The sequence below is a fragment of the Arvicanthis niloticus genome, chromosome 22, assembly GCF_011762505.2.
Source record: "Arvicanthis niloticus isolate mArvNil1 chromosome 22, mArvNil1.pat.X, whole genome shotgun sequence".
NCBI classification, from domain to species: domain Eukaryota; kingdom Metazoa; phylum Chordata; class Mammalia; order Rodentia; family Muridae; genus Arvicanthis; species Arvicanthis niloticus.
The window spans coordinates 45,181,248-45,201,425 of NC_133429.1; the positions used below are offsets into that span (position 1 = coordinate 45,181,248).

A 20,178-nucleotide genomic window follows, 5' to 3' on the forward strand; every position below is an offset into this window, starting at 1 on the left:
ATAAAAACTGACAAAATCAAGATTTTTTTTGATTCTTGAGTCATATCAGTATGCTTCATTTAGAATACTATTCCCTGTTACAGTAGAGTTGGGCATGGTACCTTATACCTGCAGTGCTCACTCATAGTTGGGAATCTGAGATAGGAAGTCTATGAGTTCAAAACAAGCCCAGCTACACAGTGAGATCCCATTTCAAACAACAACAATAACAACCACACAATTGCCACCACCAATGACAGTAAACATAGTGACATAATTTATATAAATAGAACCTTTAGTGTGAGAAATTCAATGTTCTGGGATTACATATGTCAAGGTATCATGGATTAACATATGTCAAGGTATCATGGATTAACATATGTCAAGGTATCATGGAAAACAATTGTAGTACAATTAGAGAAGCACAATGATTCTCTGTTCTTAGGTCTTGTATCACTTTTCTATTGCAGGATGAATAAGAGATACTTACAGAAAGCAACACAAGGAAAGCTTCTGATAATTATTTTTATAGTGACCTTGTGGGGGAAAGCTGTTTCCAGCGCCAACCATCACAAAGGTAAGTTCCTCTGCTCTCTGTGCCGTCTGTGTGAGATAGCTCCTTTAAACAAATTGTCACATTCTGTCTTCACTGGTCTGTTCAATTTTATTAGGTATGGGTTCCCCTTAGCAATTTTCTTTAAGTAAAAATGCAGAGAGCTGTCTTCAAGATGACTTTGAGAGGAGAAACATGGTGTTTCCAGGATTATTGCCAATTCTGCAAATATTGTCCAATGAATGCAAAACCTAACTCTGTCTTCCCCCCATTTTAAAGACAGTGATGTTAGAATGTTGAGTTTGTGTGTGATAAAGTGAGTTTCATACTTCTCTTATCTTCATAAAGAAAATAGTTTTCATGTGCATGTCTTAATCAGGTGCACACAGTATAAAACACAGTAAAGTTTTCTTTTAGATTTTTTTGGTAGACCATCTCTTTTCTGGCAGCATGCCTTTCTGCCCACCATTTGGACACCATTTCTACATGATCCTCAGTAAGTTCTGTTCTACAACAGAAAAGAGTGAGAATGTTTGTCCATATGTATGTGCTGTCAGCTCAGAATTACTCCCCTTTCTCCTTTCTAGCCATTAGACTCGGCATAATGAATGGCTGCCATTTCCAAATGAGTTGTAATGGGGCTATTTCTGCATTATGTCTACCACAATCAAGTATTCATAACCTGAGAAGTCAATTTAGATTTCTCTGTGAAATATGGTTTTGCTATTCAATTCTCTGTCCACCATAAAGGCTAGAAATTTCCTTTCTTATTGTGTTTTGGGGTGAAGGAGGAATTAAGAGGGCTTTGAATTCTCTAACACTTAAATTATTTAGACACGTGAATTTAATTAGCATCAAATGACCCATCAACATAGAGATAAGAAAAAAGTAATGTAAGAATTGAGGTCTGATAAAATCTGAAATGTAAATATAATATCCAATAAAAAATTGAGGTCTGTAAAAGAGACCGCCTCCTTGCATTTAAAACCAATAAATGATAACTTATAAGATGGAGAATTTTGTAGAGAGTTTTTTCCCTATTTTGTAGTCTTCATTTTTACCTGCAGAGGTATGTGTATTTGTGAATGTAAAATTCTTTCTTTGTCTTTGATGTAGCCTGTGGCTCTGTCAATCAAACTTTTCATCCTCTTTAATAACTGTTATCTTAGTTTTGTTCCCTGTTACTGTGATAAAATACTCCGACAACAGCATCTTAACCACAGTTCCAGGTTACAGTTGATTGTCCCAGGGAAGTCAGCTTCAGGAGAAGGAGGGAGCTGGTCACATTTCATCTATAATCAGAAACAGAGAGCAACTCATGCAATCTAGGATCTTCTGTTCCTACAATGGTCCTCTTGACAATTATGATGGGCCTTTCCGATTCAAATAACAGAAGATAATCTCTCATAACTGCATCCCAGATGATGAGTTTGTCAAGTTAACAGTTGACACTAACCATCACAATGCTCTCTGCACAAAATTGAAAAGATTTTTGTGGCAATATATCACCTCCGCTTCAAGGCAACAGTGAACCTGGAGTCTAACATCAAAAGTGTATTAAGCACTTGTTTCCAAGAGATGTAAACTGTCTGAGAAAGGCCATACCTGGAGCTCAAGCAATCCTGCTCCATGCATACGCTCCCTGACAGTTACTCCAGGGCCTGCTTCCAGCCTGGAGAAGTGAGAAAAACTGAGAGGAATGCAAGGAATGGTGGGTGTCAGAACAGTACCAGCAATGTTCCTGACAGACATGCTTTACATTGCCAAAACCAGGGGACAGTGTCTAGAAGAGATTCATTCCTAACAAATTTCCATAGTATGGATTACACGCCACTGTTAGAGCTACATTTAAGAATTCTTAAGTCATGCTATGCACTCTGTTAACTTCAAAACTGCTATGTTTTTCTTACTACTTGCTAGCAATATAGTTTACATTTTATTGATTTATAAAAATAAAAAATTTAAACATTTGTATTCCTTTAAATTATGTATATATGTGTGCATCTGTGAGTACAGGTGTGCCTATTTAATCTATAAGAAAACCTCTGATACACTCGAACTAGAATTACAAGTGGTTGTGAGCTGCCTAAGGTGGGTGCTGAGAACTGAATTCAGATCCTCTGGAAGAGCAGCAAGTACTTTAAACTGCTGAGCCATCTCTCCAGTCTCAGCATAAAACACTGCATCATATAAGAAAACAAACGGTTGCATTGTATAAGAAACATAAACTGCCAAGTGCACTGTACAGACAGAGCCTAGGTTGTTTTCTGTCTCATGTCTGCCTTGTCACTAATTTGCATAAAGACTTATGAGAAACTTCTCTCTTCCTCTATCACACTTTCTTTCTCCTTCCTTTTCTTCACTTATTCTTCTTGTCCTGAGTTATTTCATATACAAAACTGTAAGAGCAATATAAATATCAACGATATAGCGTGTGTTCATATGCTCAGTAGTGAGTCAGGAAGTCTGCACTTAATGCTCTTGAGCGTGAACATGCTGTGTCTGCATACTGACTCCACTCCATTCCTGTCAGCATAATCATTGTTCTGAACATCCCATTTAGAATTCCTTTATATGTAATAACAGTAACCTCTTCATAGAAACGTGAAGAGGTTACTTCTCTCAGCTTCTCACTGAATTGCTCTGCTTGGCCTCAAACTAATTCTGGCATTTTGTTCTAATCTTCTGGTTCTTCCTTATTTATTTTCTGGCTTCAACTGCCTCTGCTGCACTGAACTTCATGAACTCACAAATGAACTCAACTCCACTGCACTGCACTTACTGTACTGACTCCCAATGACTCTCTCTCCTTGTGCTGCTCTTAAATAGTCCCTCTTTTCTGTGCTGTTCTCTGGAGAATTGGGCATATCCTATCTCTGTCTCATTCCCTCAAATAATTCTCTGATTCGCACTTTGCATCTCAATTAGGTGTCACTTTCAAACATGGCTTCTTTGTTCTACAAATTCATTTTACCTTAAAGGAGTGTACTAAGGGCATGTCTGCCTTCCAGCTATATCACACAGACCTAGAAGGTCTTTACATGTGGGTAGAGCAGCCATGTTGCTGGACTAAAATTCCTCTACGTCATGCAATACTTTTATATTTTATTATGTCCTTATCTTTGTTATCTTGGTAATTTAAATGTTCTTTAATTTATGTGGCAGATACTTCGGTAACACCTTTTCTATGAAAGTCATCTGTGTAAGGGCATTAGACCTTTGCTGGGTTTTCAGTCCCTTTATTACCCTGTCACAGGCTTTACCTGTCACAGAAGTAGATATTCTATTTGCATAAGTAATTGTTTGGTTGGGCCTAAATGATTTCAGTTGCATTACCTTCCTCAGATAAGGCAGGAATACTTGACTGTTTCTTACTTATTAAGCCAAGACTTTGGAGATACCTGGTATTTATATGGCCCTGGAATGATGGCATTTATATTCTAGATGACAGGAGAGAACCTAGAACCACTTCTAATCTGGGTTTAATGTAGCAAAACAGATTTCCACTTTGAGGAATGGAAACAGAATAGCTGTTTCTTTCTTGTATCTAAAGCATCCTATGTTTGTTCTCTGTCACTCTCCTTTGTCATATCCCCTCTTCATAGACGGATGTTTAGCTTGATGAGGTTTTGGCAAGTCGGGCTGATTGAATTACTATTTCTCATAAGACAGTAAGAAACCTGTCTCGGGTTAATCACACCTTGGTGAATACTCAAAAATATCAAAAATACATATTAGAAACCCAGAAGGTCTAAAGAACGTTTCAGATACCAGCTCATCTGATAACAGTTGGTGAAATGGGTACTACTGCATAACCACTTTTTTAAAGCCAGAATCTAATTAGTAAATATTGCATACGGGTTTTATGTGTGGCAGTCTTTGTCCATATAGTCACAATATATTCAGTGATGATGCTCTTTACTGCCGGTATCTGTTTGGCTGGCTTCTTGATTTTATGGATTAATATTGCTTATTAACACAAAATAGATGTTATCTCTCCTACCACTAGGATAGCGAGGTGTTATGTGCATGACAACATTCTCACACTCTTTCTGTGTAGTTCAGTGTTTATATTACATTTCGACTTTTCTGTTCTTTCCCTTCTACACTTTTGAGTATTTATTCAGATGTAAAAACCATTATTCCTTGTGTCTTGTTGTACCTCAGTTTATGCTTCAGTCCACTGATGTGCTTTAGTTACATTTATTTTATGCCTCTAAAATTCTTTTCTGCCCGAGAATTTTCTTGGACTTTAATGCCTTTATGTTCTCATTCTCACTTTCTATTTTCCATTTTATATAGCTTTTAGATTTTTTCTGAGATAAGTTAGTCATTTAGTCCCCTTCACAAGGAGGGTTTTATTATATAAAAAACTGCAATTATATTTACAGTTTTGGGAAATTTTTATTTAGTATTTTTAGGTTTTTCAAGGATTTATCACTAATATTGTATTTACATCATTTCCACTCTTTTTTTTCCCTCTTCTAAATTCTCTCATGCCCTGAAACCTCCTCTTAAATCTTCTACTTCTTCTTTAATTACTGTTACTGCTTTCTACACACACACACACACACACACACACACACACACACACACACACACAACCAAACACATATTCACAGACTCACACACTGATTCACACATTCATGCACATACACATACATAGACACGCATACATGTGCATACATATATACACACACTCACACACACTCATGCACACATACCCATGCACACTGTTGAGTCCTTTAGTGTTGCTTCTGTGTATATGTGTTTACAGATGCCCACTGGAGACGGACAGCCTATCTAGGGTCTTGTTGTTGGGAGGACTGATTCTCGCTTTTCATCAGCCATTGATTGTCTATAGTCCTTGATCTAATAGTGTTACATCCTTGTGAAAGTTGCCCCATTGCTAACAGAATGGTAGCTTGTGTTCTCATCTTACAAGGCCTGTTAAAGCACCCATATTATTGGAATTTCAAGAGTGCAGCTTGTCTTAGAGACACTTCTCACTGGCAACACATTGGTTTTCTGGTTTTTAGAATCTTTTTGTTCCCTTCTTCCATCTTCACCACTGAGGCTGAAATAAAGGGCTTGTGTTGTAGATAAATCTACCAGGGATGGGGACCCCAGAGTTCTTGTTTTCTACATTTTGAGCAATTGTAGATTTCCTTGATGTGCTACAGAAATGGGCTTCTTTGAGCTGGAATGAGGGTTACATGTATCTGTGGATATAAGGATAGTATTTAGGATGTAGTTGAAAATTGTGCCAGTTTAGGAATGCGACAATAAATCCATGACCTTACTACCCATGACCTCACTACCCCTTGGTAATTGGCTAAGTTATAGAGCCAGGCATAAATTCCCTTCTATTGAATGAGCCTTGTGTTCAATTAGGCTTTTTACCCCTGAAATGTAAGTGCCACCATTTCACCATGGGTATATCTTACCATGTTGGCCATGTTGTAGTTCTTGGGCATTACAGATAGATATGAGTTATCAACTTTACCACCAGGGCATTCCAGTTCCTCACCTCCTCCCTCATCATTTGTTCTTGTCTGGGATGTTAGCTTGATGTTTCACTGAGAATTCTGAGCCTTTCTTATGATGTGGTTCCCTTTCCCCAACTGATAAATCAAGCTGGCGAGGTGAGTACCAAGAAGTGCCCCCACTGGGACATTTTGCACCCCAAACATCCCCTTTCATGTGCCAGAGCCATTATTGTTCCGATCATCTACCCCATTGATATTCAACTTCCTGTTTTGCTGATTTAGAGATATAAAGAGACTAGGCTGACCTAGTAGTAATCAATATTTCTTGTTTAGCAGGACTTCCTGTTTCTTCCAATAAAACCACCCCCTATGTGGTAACAAGTACTCCTGGACTCATTGGCTTTATTGTCATCTTGTGGAAATATTTTATATTGGATACTTGTAATGGAAAAGTTGTTTGTTTACTCAATATTTTTTGAGTACCTGCATCAAGACAGAGAATATAGTAGTACATAAAAGAGATAAAAATTTTCATCTTATGGAGCTTTTATCTCTGAAGTAGGAAAATAGATAAAAAGAAAAAGAAATAAAATGGTGTGTTTTATGGTATAAGCGCTGTGGAGGCAGTATAAAGAAAGGAAGAATCGTGCAAAGTGCTGAGGAGGGATTATATGTTTAAATAAGGCCTTTGGGCGTAAGTTCACATTTTTAGCAGGGAGATATCAAGAGGAAAGAATTTTCCAGGCAAAACAGCCATACCTATGAATGCTTCTAAGCATTCTTAGAGACAAGGAGAAATACTGAAGAAGAAAGTGTACGTACACCAGATTGTAAGGAAGAGAACTGTGAGTAGACGTTTCAGAATAGACAGATGTGCACTATGAAATAATAAACTTGATACATAGTGGAGGCAGTATACTAATGCAATAAATCCTACTCTCCAGAGCAGTCAGGTGGAGAATTGTGTCACTCTCTTTGCTTGCTATGACACAGGGACACTCCAGTAATCCATAGCAGCTGTATCCCAGGAAACAGATATCTAACCATCAGAAATTGTTGTCATCTTCTTAACAAACTTTTGTGCTTTGGGAATTAACAGTACCTCACAGAGAGACAAATAAGTTTACTGTTCACTCTGTCTCGGAAAGACTCTGCCCTGAATTCTTACTATTATATTGAGCTGGGCATATCAGGGGAGATTAGCCAGGAACACTGTGACAGCTGGTCAGAAAATATAAGCAGCATTTCCCCCTTGGAAGCAATTACATTAGGTACAGCTTCAGATATTGGGGATCAGAGAGGAAACAGTTTAGTTGAGGTCTCCAAGTTCTCCAAAGAAAAATACAGCCATTAATCTTAGAAAGCTAATATATTTCTTGTCTTTTCTTTGTCTACCCACTACATTACAACTAAATCTGAAAAGAACAAATCATCACTAAGTATTTGGGTTGAAAAAACATCTTTTTTAAAAGTAAAAAATCTCCCTGAGATATCCAGAGTGAGATAATATAAAGAAGAAAAAAAATTCCCTAAAAGTTAGTTTGATTAATAAGGTTTAATACATGCTACTCTCATTGTAACTCAATATAATTAACAATCTGGGTTAGAACTCTTAGTGAGGTTCTTTTTTTTTTTTCCTAAGAAAATTTAGTTAAAAAATAAAGATTTTAATTTTGAAGGTAAGATAGCAACTGTTAGAAAATCGAAGTGTAGGTCTCACAGTGCCTTTTGGTCTATTTAATGCTTCTTTCATCAGCTCAAACAACTGCTCAGGAGACAGAATATACATTATGTGTCTGTTCAATGTCAGGCTTTAGGCCAAGTTCTACTGATACATAATTGAGCCAAATGAACAAAATCTGTGCCTTAGTTGTGCTTATAGTGTATCCAGGCAGAAAAACACTGATGCTGTATGTCACATACATAGTTGTATGTATGTTATGTCACATAGACATACAGGTAAATATTTAATTACAGATGGTATTGAAATACTTTAAAGATAAGATTTGGGGATGATTAGAACACACAGACTATAAATGGATGAGGAGACTTGGGAGGCTGGGAGAGGGACCCAGAATCCCCACAGTCCAGAAGCTTCTATAGCACTACAGAAACAACAGCAGAAGACTTTGTGAGCTGACAGTCTTAGCTGGCTCACAGGAGTCACAGTAGAGCAGTCAGTCTGGATGACACTCTTAGGGAAGATGCTTTGTGGACACACCCAAAATGACAGTTTTCGTAGGATGAGCACAGTTCCGTCCAATCTGGTTAAGATGCTTCCAGCTTGTCTTGGGCCAGTTTGTGGCCTAAGATAATGTGTATCTCAGAGTCTGAAGGATCTCGATGATGAAAGCAATTGGGTTGTGCTTTGGGAGAAGGAAACATAAGCAGTGTGGGTTGACTGCAGATTAGTGTCTTTAGGACACATTTAAAATATATTATTACATTTTCAACCAGTATATATCTTTGAGAAACTATGGAAATATACCAAGAAGGGAAGTCAAGAGGCACATAACATTTTAGACAGCATTTATGCAAATAACATTTGGACATATTGTCATGCGGTTTAATTGGTCAACAGTCTTAGATGTATTTGAGAGTATACAATGTTTATCTGTTTATATATTTAGTCACTTATGCTTTTTGCTTTCTTAGTTGCCCTTTAAATACTATGGAGTTGCAAATTTTGCAACTCTATTGAGTTATGTAGCCATAAATTTAAAATTATTCTTTTTTTTAATTACTATTTTTCTCTTTTCTCTCTCTTTTTTTTTCTTACACTCCAGATTTTATTCCCCTCCAGGTCCACATCCCACACCTCCTCCCCGCACCTGTCTCCATGAGGATGTCCCCCACCCCCCACACACACCTCTAAATTCCCTGGGGCCTCCAGTCTCTTAAGGGTTAGGTGCTTCTTCTCTCACTGAGGTCAGACCTGGCAGTCCTCTGCTTTATATGTGTCAGAGCCTCATATCAGCTTGTGTATGCTGCCTGATTGGTGGTCCAGTATCTGAGAGATCTCACGGGTCCAGGTTAATTGAGACTGCTTGTCTTCTTACAGGGTCAGCCTCCTCTTCAGCTTCTTCTAGCTTTTCCTTAATTGAACCACAGGGGTGAGCAGCTTCTGTCCATTGGTTGGGTGAAAATATCTGCTTCTGACTCTTTCAGCTGTTTGTTGGGTCTTACAGAGGGCAGTCATGATAGGTCCCTTTTTGTGAGCACCTCATAGCCTCAGTAATAGTGTCAGGGCCTTGGAGTCTCCCACTTTGGGCCTGTCTCTGGACCTTCTTTTCCTCAGGCTCTTCTCCAATTCCATTCCTGCAGTTTTTTTCAGACAGGAACAATTCTGGGTCAGAGTTTTGACTGTGGGATGGCAACCCACACTTGATGCCTTGTCTTTCTGCTGGAGGTGGGTTCTTTAAGTTCCCTCTCCCCACTGTAGGGCATTTCATCTAAGGTCCCTCCCTTTGAGTCCTGAGAGTCTCTTACCTCCCAGGTCTCTGGTGCATTCTGGAGGGTCCTCCCAACCTCCTACCTCCCAAGGTTGCCTGTTAGTATTCTTTCTGCTGGCTCTCAAGGCTTCAGTCCTTTCCCCCCACCAAATATAAGATATTCTTAAGATACCTCATGCTCATGTATTAAGGCACAGAACACACATGCACATACTAAAATGTAAACAGAAAATATGCAGTTACCAACAAGAACAAGAAATCATCATCTGTGTGCTCCTCCAAGCCTCTTACACATCTTGCTGATTGTAATTCTCTCAGAGGGGAGTCTGTAACACTTGAATGCTGTTGTGTCTGGTTTTTAAATTTTTCACAAACACAATCCTACTACAAATATTTACAAAGTGGAGCAAATGCCTGAAACGTTTTTGTTTTTTAAGATTCACTTCTGTTAGGATATAGGATTCCATTGTATGAACTTTCTAAGAAGGATCCAAGGCAGTTAGGACAAATACAACAGTTCTCCTTTCTCATGGTCACACCCCTGGGTAGGCATGCTTTCTCATCCTAGCACTTAAAAATCTAGACACATGAAAAGAAAGAAGGTGCTTTCATTATTTTTTTCAGACTCCAAGATAGAATAAAGAAAGGTACAATGGATAAACATGAAGAAAACCTTTACAGGGTGCAAGGTGTAGGAGTGTAGTGTGCAGACTACAGTGGGGCTATCATTCTTTTGTAAAAGAAAGACAAAGGGAAGATCCTAGGGAAAAGACTCTCAAACTTCAGCACAGTCTCCTCCAGGCCAACTAGAGCCCTTTAGCAAAGACCAGTGCACTTTTAAAGTCCCAGCAGGGGCAGCCTGTAGTACATCTGCCAGTCAGGCATTGGCTGGGACCAGCCTAACAGAACTGGGGTGTTCATGATAGATTTAGCACAACCAGTGGCTGTTATATAACTGTGCTCTTTGCACTGGGTTCTGGGACACAGCTATGTGCTTTTAGAGCTGCTGTGTTTTCAAAGGCTGGGTCTTAACTGAAACCAGCTAGCAAAGAATTATAGGAAATCTACTCTCAAAGGTCTCTAGCTCTTTTCCATACAGAAATAATACAGAGGAGTAAATGTTTGAAAAGAAAATGACAAAGCTCTATCAGGGCAATATTTACAAATATTCACTATAACTATTTCTTGACCCCTCCCTGTCATAAAGGCATATGAAACTTCCCATCTTCTCTGAAAAATATAGGTCACTAATTAAAATACATTTATTAAATGAGGTCTACAGATAGTGGTTAATTTATATAATTTATGCTTTTGAGTACTAATGAATGGATAAAGTCAGTTTTAGAATTATTTCTACTCTCTGCTATTTGGATTCTTCAGTTCTTTGCTAGTTCAGTTTTGTTTCAGCACTGAAGATTGAGCATAGGACCTTGTTACACTAGGCAGCTCTCTGCTCCTGGGCTACATGCCCACTCTTATAATTTTACTGATTTGTTCGAGAAAATACAGCTTTAAATATTTGGACATATTTCTTGCATAATTTTAGCTTATATTCTTTTCAAATTTGATATAATTCCTTTTTGTATATACATCTTAAATTAAAATTTTATCATTCCCTTGTTTTCTCTTTTCCCCCAACCCCTCCCAACTCCCTTCCTTCCATATTGCCTCACCTAGCTCTCAAATTGATAGCTTCTTTTTCAGTATCATCATCATCATCATCATCATGATGTGGTGTGTGTCTGTACAAACACAATCTGATGAGGTCATTCTTGTTGTTTGTGTTATATAGTTTCATGCTGACTGCTTTGTATTGAGTGACCTTACTAGAAGCTCATTCCTGGAAGATGGTAATTCTCTCTTGGTCAGCATTCCGTAGTTGCCTGTAGTTCTTTGTGGGTAGGACCCAGTGGGATTTCCCTCTTCTTCATTAGCATATCTATCGATGACACCATTGTTCAAGTCATATTTGTGTGGCCATATCTAAGAGAGACTTTTCAATGTTATTCAAAATAATGTTTATTTGACAGAATATAAAGTATTGTGATCTGTGGAGAAAAAATGAAAGATTTTTAAGTGTCTGTAATTCTGCTATACATATCCATTTATAACCCATTTTCTTACTTATGCTATGATCTCTCTGGTTTCCTTGAAAATATTTATTTAACAACCTTGAATTATTCCCTGAAATATTTTAAGTTTTGTTAAGTAATAATAACGTTGGGGGAACTCTGACATGTACAGTTTGTTTGAACTGCCTTAACTGTATTTGTAGTGAGGGAATGACTAGATCAACTGATTTGAACTGTGATATGTCATTGTGCTTTGACAATGATACTAATAATTACAAAGGGATTCTGTTTATTTGAGTGTTTGAAAAGAATCAGAGAAGCATTGGTGAGATAAAAATGATATCGACTCATGAAACATTCATTAATTAGCATTTATGCATGTTTAAACAAATGCCTCTTGATCTAAGTTAGAAGGTCACAAACGTTAACCTTTCCATCAGCAGGGAAATCAAATGCCTTTATTTATAAATACTTGTCAACAATTGAATCTATTATTCTATGAAATCTTGCCAATTTCATCTTTTTTTTACTTCACAATTATTATTAAAGATTATACTTTACTAATTTATATGCAATTATACTTTATTAATTTCTTTGTTAAGTCTATCAGTTGATTTTATAATGCGATATCATCTTCTGTGGTTTTATAAGAATGCTTCATAAGTGATTAACACTTTATCTTTCAAGTTTTACATACTTAGACTATTAGCATACAGTACAGGGTGAGGGAGTCCAGCTTCCAAGGCTCCCAAAATCCATTACAGGCTTGGTCTTTGGTAGATATGAATGCTCCTCAACCCATCTTTGTACAAAGACAGGATTGGGTATTATAAATACTATTAATACAGTTTTTTTATTATGTTTAATATGCCAACATCTATTTAGATTTCATCCCTTTTAATTAGTGACTAAATTTTAAGGTTTGGTTTTTGAAAAAAAGCTTTGATTTTTTTTTTTTTTAACAATACTTTCATCTTTTGTTCTGTCTTTGTTCCTAGGAATATTTGTTATGCGTTTTGTTCACCGATTTTGTTGTTGTTGCTCTCTGTGTCTAATAACCTCTTTCTTGTTTTTACTTTCCTTTGTGAAGGTGTTTCTTCATGTTTTAGTTTTCATATGTAAAGTTAATTCTCTCATTATTAATTAGGTATTTATTATAGCTTGACTTCAACGTATATTCTTTGTGAGCTCTCTTTGGATAGTTCTACAGCCTCTAACAGAACAGGAGACCCAGATACTAAAAACAAACAAACAAAACAAGTATTGAATTCAAGACCCCCTTTTGTCTAGCCATATTAACTGTCTTAACTTTGTTGCAGGCATTGCAGCAAATAACAGGTATATGTTTTAAGTAAGGATAATTTTCTAAGGTATAACTTTGGAATACTTATTTATCTCCTCTCTTGCTCCTTTTGCTCCGTTTGAAGTTTTTAAGACTTTGGGGAATGTGAGTAGATAAGCCCTTGTGAAGCAGATGTGAGCCTTATCAGCAAGTACGGCCAGCAATGGCCCAGCTGGAAGCCCAGCAGGACTGTGCTCACAAAGAAATGCATGCTCATTTGGACCCACTCCAGCTCTTAAGCCTGGAGAAAACAGCTATTTGGGAGCTGAAGTCAGTGCTCTCAGCTGAGTCAGGGGGCATCAGCTCTTATGGAGAGATTGAAGAAGAGAAAGCAAAAAGCCATTGGCTTGTTTGCCAAGACAACAATCCAATGGGAATCCATTCAAGGTTCACCTAGAGCATCAGGCATTCTGGTGAGAACAGGTCTCCAATGTATCTGTATGTTGAGTCACCTGCTTAGTCCGAATTAATTGTTTTTCTAGATGGTCTATATAATTGTAAGGGAGGGCAGAGTAAAGAAACCACTGAAATGGCCACCCCATGGTTATGGGAAAAGTTTTATTGTATCTATAGCCAGAGGCATCTGGATAAGTCCAGAGCAGAGAGGAAAAAGAGCAGCAGACTGGCTCAAGTCCAAGGGTAGAGAAGAGGCCCGGAAAATTCATGGAGGGGTGGTGGGGGGTTGTTAGAATGAGGACCTGTAGCTGAGTGGAGGAGAAGCTATGAACTAGAGCAGTCAGAGAATTTAGGTAGAGGAGAAAGTAAGAATGGCAAGGGGCTATCCTGGACTTTGAATGCAAAGCAGGTACATGCAAATAAGGACTGGAGGTATCTAGAGGCTGTTGTGGGCTTTGTTACTTAGCCATGGGTATGCTCAAAGATAAGGGGCTCTTCTGGCAGGCAGAACAGCGTTTCACAGGTTCGGCAGGAATTGTGTCTGTGAGCTTTTCTCTCTTCAACAGCAGATCTTCTATGGTCCACCTGGACCTGATCAAAGACTGTTATTTTGGGGTTCCTGTCTGACCTGACAATACTTCATCTGCAGATCTCTTCACCGTCATCTGGCAAATACCTTCTCTCATCTCGCATATCTGAAAATATACTCTGTATCCTGAATAGGTTCTTTTATCTTTCATTTTCATAAAGTATTACCTGTTGATGATGCTTAAGAAGGAAAAATGAGAGGATCATTCATTCAGATGAATGTTTTTAGGATACCCTTCTGGGTAAGTGATAGCTTGGCTAGGTATAGAATTATAAAGAAGGAATAATTTTCATATATAAGACAACATTCATAATTTTGTTGTTGTGAAATTATGTAGTAATGCTTGTTGAGATTCTATACTTTTGTTATGACCCTCTGGGTTTTTTTTTTTTTTTTCCTGTCTTCTATCTACTCTGTTCTTCCATCTTAAATTGGCATGTCTGTTAGTAAATATACTCTCAGGAACTACTCAGGACTGCTTTCTTTGATTTTCATGTGGAAACTTATGCTCTTCAATGGGTGAAAACATTTGGAATCATTTAACTGAAGATTGTTATCCCAAAGATTGGAGGAGAATGATCACCCACCCAAATCATAATGACCAAATTTATTAAAGCAAACAATTAATTAAAGCAAGCTTTTATTATTCATGTACACTGACAGCCCCCCTCTCCCCAGGCAGTGTTCTAGAAGTCATCTTTGGATATGAGAAAAAAAAGTTGGCATTTATACCTCAGAGATAAGGGGATTCCAAATGGTGGATTTAGTGAACAAAATAGGTGAAGTTACAGAAAGAGAACATAATAAGGAAGTCATAACAACCTTTTAAAACAAAGGTGAGGTTACAAGATGGTCCTTATAATATTTTTTTTAAAGATAACAATTGTAAGGTGATTATAAGGTGGTCATAACAACAGGTAACCATAACAACCTTTGGAGTCAGAGGCATGGTTGCTGTTTCCTGGAAGCATTGAGCCTTTTGTAGATAAGGCTACTTGTGTGACATAGCCCAACCCACAGATCTGATCATGAGCAGGAAAGAACCTAGCTTGTCTTTATTACAAGGTAGCTGTTAAGCCTAAAATGGAGGCAGGTGGTTCATCATGGTCTCCTCCATTCTTTTACTTGTTCTTCTGTAGCTTGGCTGTGTGACTTCCTGAACTAATTTTATAACTTACTTACCTTTTGTCTTCCTTTACACCCATTATTGTTCTACTTTAAAAATGGGCATTCAACACCTTCACTGTCTAAATCTGTGCATAATTACATATTTCCTTTTGTGCTTTTAAGTTTTAAGTGCTGCTTATGTCTTTTGAATGTTCTCCTTTGAATATTTCTTCTTGCTCATTATCACATTTTCTGGGATTTTTTTTTCTCTACTCTGCTAGGTTGTTTTCTCTCTTTAATGTTATCAGCTTTCCTCTGATATCTGATAGTACAAACTTTAGTTTGTTAACAGGTCAGTGTGGCTTGCAAAACTTGAAATTCAATATCAAAGCATGAAGAAAGGTTTATTGGTAACTACCATTGTTAGCATGTTTTGATTTTTTTTCTGTTGGAGTTGACCAGATATCCAAGAACATTTGCAATCTGAGAAGCCAAGCTAAAGCTGGGTTGAAATGCTTTAGATTCATCTTTCTGCAGTTTATTTAGCCCCTCCCCGTTTTATCAGTATGATGTCTACTTTGTTTTGTGTCTTTTAATTAACAAATTACCTTTATCTTATGAACAAACAAATGGGCTATCAAGCTTCTCCCTGGATAGACACCAGCCCAGTGACATAAAATGTTGGAGAGTAACTGGAGATTTAGTGGCTTCTCAGATGCCTCTCACCAGTGCCCTGACTGTGGTCCTCAATTCCTCATGCCCCACACCTGGACCTGATGCTTCCACTCTCCTCTTCCCTTGACAAATTTTTGATCCTAATTAAACCAGGTCCAAGACTTTAATATCATTGCCCCTCACTTAAATAAATTTAAAAAATAACAACAGCACTGATGTTTTGATTAAGCTATTTCCTTTTAAGGTTTTATATGTACTTTCTGATCTTGGCAAGGTGTCTTTAAATTTCAACCATCTCTGCTCAGCCTCAAATCTTTATCCCATGCTCTGTCACAGTTCATCTCTCATGTTGAACTACACTAAATACTGAGTAAAAGATGAGTAGAAATATTTCTATCCTTTAAAATATGGCTTTTATTTTGTTCATTATTATGGATCTATTGAGGTGTAGTGACACCAAAATCTCATGTGCTTAGGATTTACAGTGTGATACTTTGATGTATGAATGTATTACGCAATGATTGTACAATCCATCCGATTAATAAATTCATCAACTAAAGAGAAATTGCTTGGGATCTCCCCACTCAGCAATGGTCCTATGCAGTATGTTGTTATGTCTGGGTTTTAGTGATCATTCATCCTATACCTGAAGGTCTTACCTTCTAAACAACCTCTTCCCTTTTGTCCCATACCTTCTTGTAACACTTTCAAACACCGTCATGATATCGATTTCACACTACAATATCTTCCCTTTGTCTGAAATGAGTTTATTCCTAACTTTAGTTTCTCATTTCATTTTTCTCATTCCTGTTACTGTTCTTAAAGTGGGTATGTTTGGAATTTTACTTTCTTCTTTGTATTCTACTAGAATTCTTGGTCTCACAAACAGCTTCGTTCCACTATGGGACCACCTTGCTGATATCTTAATATTGGTGTGAGCTGTTTTCACAGATCTGTGAACTCAATTTTAGACTTGGTAAGAATCTTCCTCTCCAGACACCAAATCACCCCTATGTTCTTCAGGATCCTGCTACCAGCAAGGCCAATGAAAAATGTTACTATCTCCTGGTTTGCAGGTGGCCTCTCAGGGAGGGTACTGACTTCTGAAGGTACAGAAGGCATTTGTATCTTGAAATCTCCCACCAGCAGCTAACATTTAAACACAATGAGATAGTCCCTTTTGAATATACTTTGTTAAAATTTGATTTCCATATTCAAGAATATCTGGGCTGGTTAGGTCTTTAATTTTTTTTTTTTTGAAATTACTATATAATTTCCTCATTTTCTCTTTTCCTATCTTCCCTCTAAACTGTCCCATATATTCCTTCATTGATCTCTTTCAAATTCATGGCTACTTTTTCCATTAATTGTTCTTACATGCATTTTTATATCATGTATATACACATTAATTGCTAAATATAACCCATTCCGTGTATATAATGTTACTTGTGTGTATGTTTTTAGGGCTGCCTGGCCTTTGAACATTGAGTAAATAGTTTTTTCTTTTTTTCTCTTTTCTGGAGAAGACTATCTCTTATCAGCAAGAGCTGGAGGGTGGGGTAGTTACTGTGAGACTGAGTCTCCTAATGATGTCAGAAGCTTATTGGTTTTTGTCACCTTGATACAAACCTAGACATATCTGGGAAGAGGGAATCTTTTGAGAAAACACTTCCATAAAATTGGTTATTAGCTAATATCTGTAGGAAATTTCCCTGATTACCAGTTGATGGAGGATCCCACTCAGTGTAGGTGGAGACACCCTAGGACTGGTGGTTAAACCTTAGTTGGTTTAAGGAAGCAGGCTGGGCAAGCCAAGAGGAGCAAGCCAGTAGGAAATGTTTCTCCAAGGCATCAGTTACTGCCTCTGGGTTCTTGACTTGAGGTCCTGCCCTGATTTTCTTTGATGATGGACTGTGATACAGATGTGAAAGAGAAATGATCTTTTCCTCCTGAAATTGCTTATGGTGCTGGTATGTTATCACATCAATAAAAACCCCAACTAAGACAAAACAACTAGTAGAAGTTACTAAAGAGTTTGACAGAGCAATGATGATATCAGGCATTTTTGAATTTTCTTGTTTTAATGTTGATAGTTAAAGCATTCTATCTTTCATTCAAATGCTGGACTTTAAAACAACCGAAAATTCCACTTAAAATATTTTCCCCTTATTTACATTTTAGGATCACACTATCCCACAGTCCTCTACAAGATAATTCTGCTTAATATATGTATACATATATACATACATATATATATTACACAGATATACAGATATTCAGTAATATTTAATGGCCACTTGGACATTTTTAAATTGTTCATAGATTGAACTAGTTTTCTAATTAATTAACTATTTTATTTATTTACATTCCAAATGTTGCCCCACTCTCCTGGTAACCCTTCACAGAGTTCTTCCATCCCCCTTCCCCTTCCCCTCTTAGAGGGCATACCCCTACCCTAGCGCATCAAGTCTCTACAGGATTAGATGCATCCTTTCTCATTGAGGCCAGACAAGGCAGTCCTCTGCTATATATGTGCTGGGGGCCTTGTTTCTATTTTAGAAGAGTGTTTTGTTGTTGTTACTTTTTGATTTTTGAGAGTGAAAGGGTTAAAAATTTTCAAAAAACTCCTAAGAGACTGAACAGAACCAAGAGTACAGGTCAGCTTGGTCGTGATCTCTGTGTTTCAGGAACTTGGCTGACCACAAGATAAATGACTATTTATGTACAGGCTCTTAGAGAATAGCCTATACAAAATGTTCCCCATGACTGTTCCTTGGGCCTTGTCACAAACTGAATAATGGGCTGGAACTTTCCACAGGTGCTCTCCAATAACCCTCCTTAACTCCCCCTGGGTTGTGGTTCCCCCCCGCCCTGAGTTGTGGTTTTTGGCTTTAAATTCTCTCTGTCTCCAAAGCCCCGGGGTCAGACCCCATTGCCCCTGTGTGGGCTACAGGTCTTGACCTCAACATGTTGATTGAAATATATCTCTTGCTGATTACATCAAGTTTGGTGTCTTGTGAGTTAATGGGTGGCCTCCAATTCCTGAGGCTTGGGTGAGGTCCTCTCTTCGTGGGGGCCTTACAAGAGCATATACTAAATTTAAAGCAAATAGAAGTAAATTTTAATCTAGTATGTCTCTATCTGCGTGCTTTGCTTAGTCCAGAACAGGAATATTCATTCATGGTCCTTCTTCCCTCAGGACTCTTTGTCATAGATGATTCAAGGATTTCAAAAATGAAAACCCTGAAACAGAACATGCCTCCCATATGGAAAAATAATCTGACATTTAAAAATACAGTATATAAAAAAATACAGTATACAGATTTTTTTCTGGTACTGACTGGCTTATAGTTATCAAATGAAGTTACACCACTACTTCACAGTTGTATCATCAAAATGATAAGATACTGTAAATCAAGTATTTTTTTACTGTGCAGAGATCAAATTCTGAAACATTTCTTTCCAGGCATGGAATGGGCACTGCCAACATATAGCCTATTCTTTATTTTAAATTAGTTCATCTATTACTGTAGTCCTCAGCACCCAGCAAAGATTAAAGAGAGCCAGGAACTCCTTCACTTACTTTAGGGTCTAACCTGCTACTACCAGTTTAATCAGAGCATGGTTTACAGTTATTTATAGTATGCCAGAGGGGAATGTGTCCAGAGAAAGCTTTGAGGAAACTTTATTTAGGTAGTCCCTCCCTGTTGGTCTTCCTTCCCTTGCCATTTCTGCACTGCAGGTATATCTGTGACTTGCAGGAAAAGAGGATCAAATTTGTCACCTCTTACAAACCAATTTTCACCCCTTTAAGGGGATGGTACAATCCCTGACAAAAATGAATGCCCTAGAGTGGGTCAGGTGTCCCTTCTGTGATCCTGCCTGATTGGCCAGTTGCTCTGTTACTCTTTCACTGTCATTAAATGTCCTTAGTAGATGTCCTAAGAAGACTCAAGTGTAACAAGCTGTGCAGATGGGGGCAGACCACATATGGAATCCATTATCTTCATTTCTAGGAATTCACTTAGTAAAATACTTCAAGGAAAAACAAATCATCTGTACACTCCTTATTTTCTTCTGCCCATGTGACTGTCACAGATGCCCTGTTTAAAAAAATAACAATTGTTGGTCTATCCAAGTACATGCTTTCTTGGGCACAGCAGACATCTTGGTTTTGTAAATGTCTTTTTTTTTTTTAAATTACATCATCAAACCACACTGCTCCATAGCTTTTTATAATATCTCAAAGTGTCAGAAAACCAGCATATATTGGAAATATTTCTATATTCTTGCTTTTCATGCTGTAGTGAATGCCTGTGTCATAAGAAGTCTTCTACTTAGATGCCTGGTCTTGATCTCTGCAGGACACAGGGCTGAATCGGCAACCTAAATGACTGCTTATCTAATTGCTTATGAATGAATATGTCAGCTTCCCCCACGTGTATGCTTACAATGAGAGTGCAAGGCTCTAGGACAGCTCCTCTTAACCTACAGGTCATGACCCCATTGGGAGATGAATATCAG

At 37.8% G+C, this 20,178-nt stretch overlaps 1 protein-coding gene across 4 annotated transcripts in view; it reads left to right on the plus strand.

Moving 5' to 3' along the window:
* Tafa2 (TAFA chemokine like family member 2) overlaps window positions 1–20,178 on the plus strand; it is a 450,421-nt gene that overhangs the window by 309,109 nt on the left and 121,134 nt on the right. For all 4 annotated transcript variants that reach the window (XR_013106405.1, XM_076920380.1, XM_076920379.1 and 1 more), the window contains exon 2: window positions 450–556. Coding sequence is in view for 3 of the 4 variants with exons in the window: in XM_076920379.1 (XP_076776494.1) it covers window positions 450–556 (107 nt within the window). In the remaining variant the exon portion in view is untranslated. The remainder of the gene's footprint in view (window positions 1–449; window positions 557–20,178) is intronic.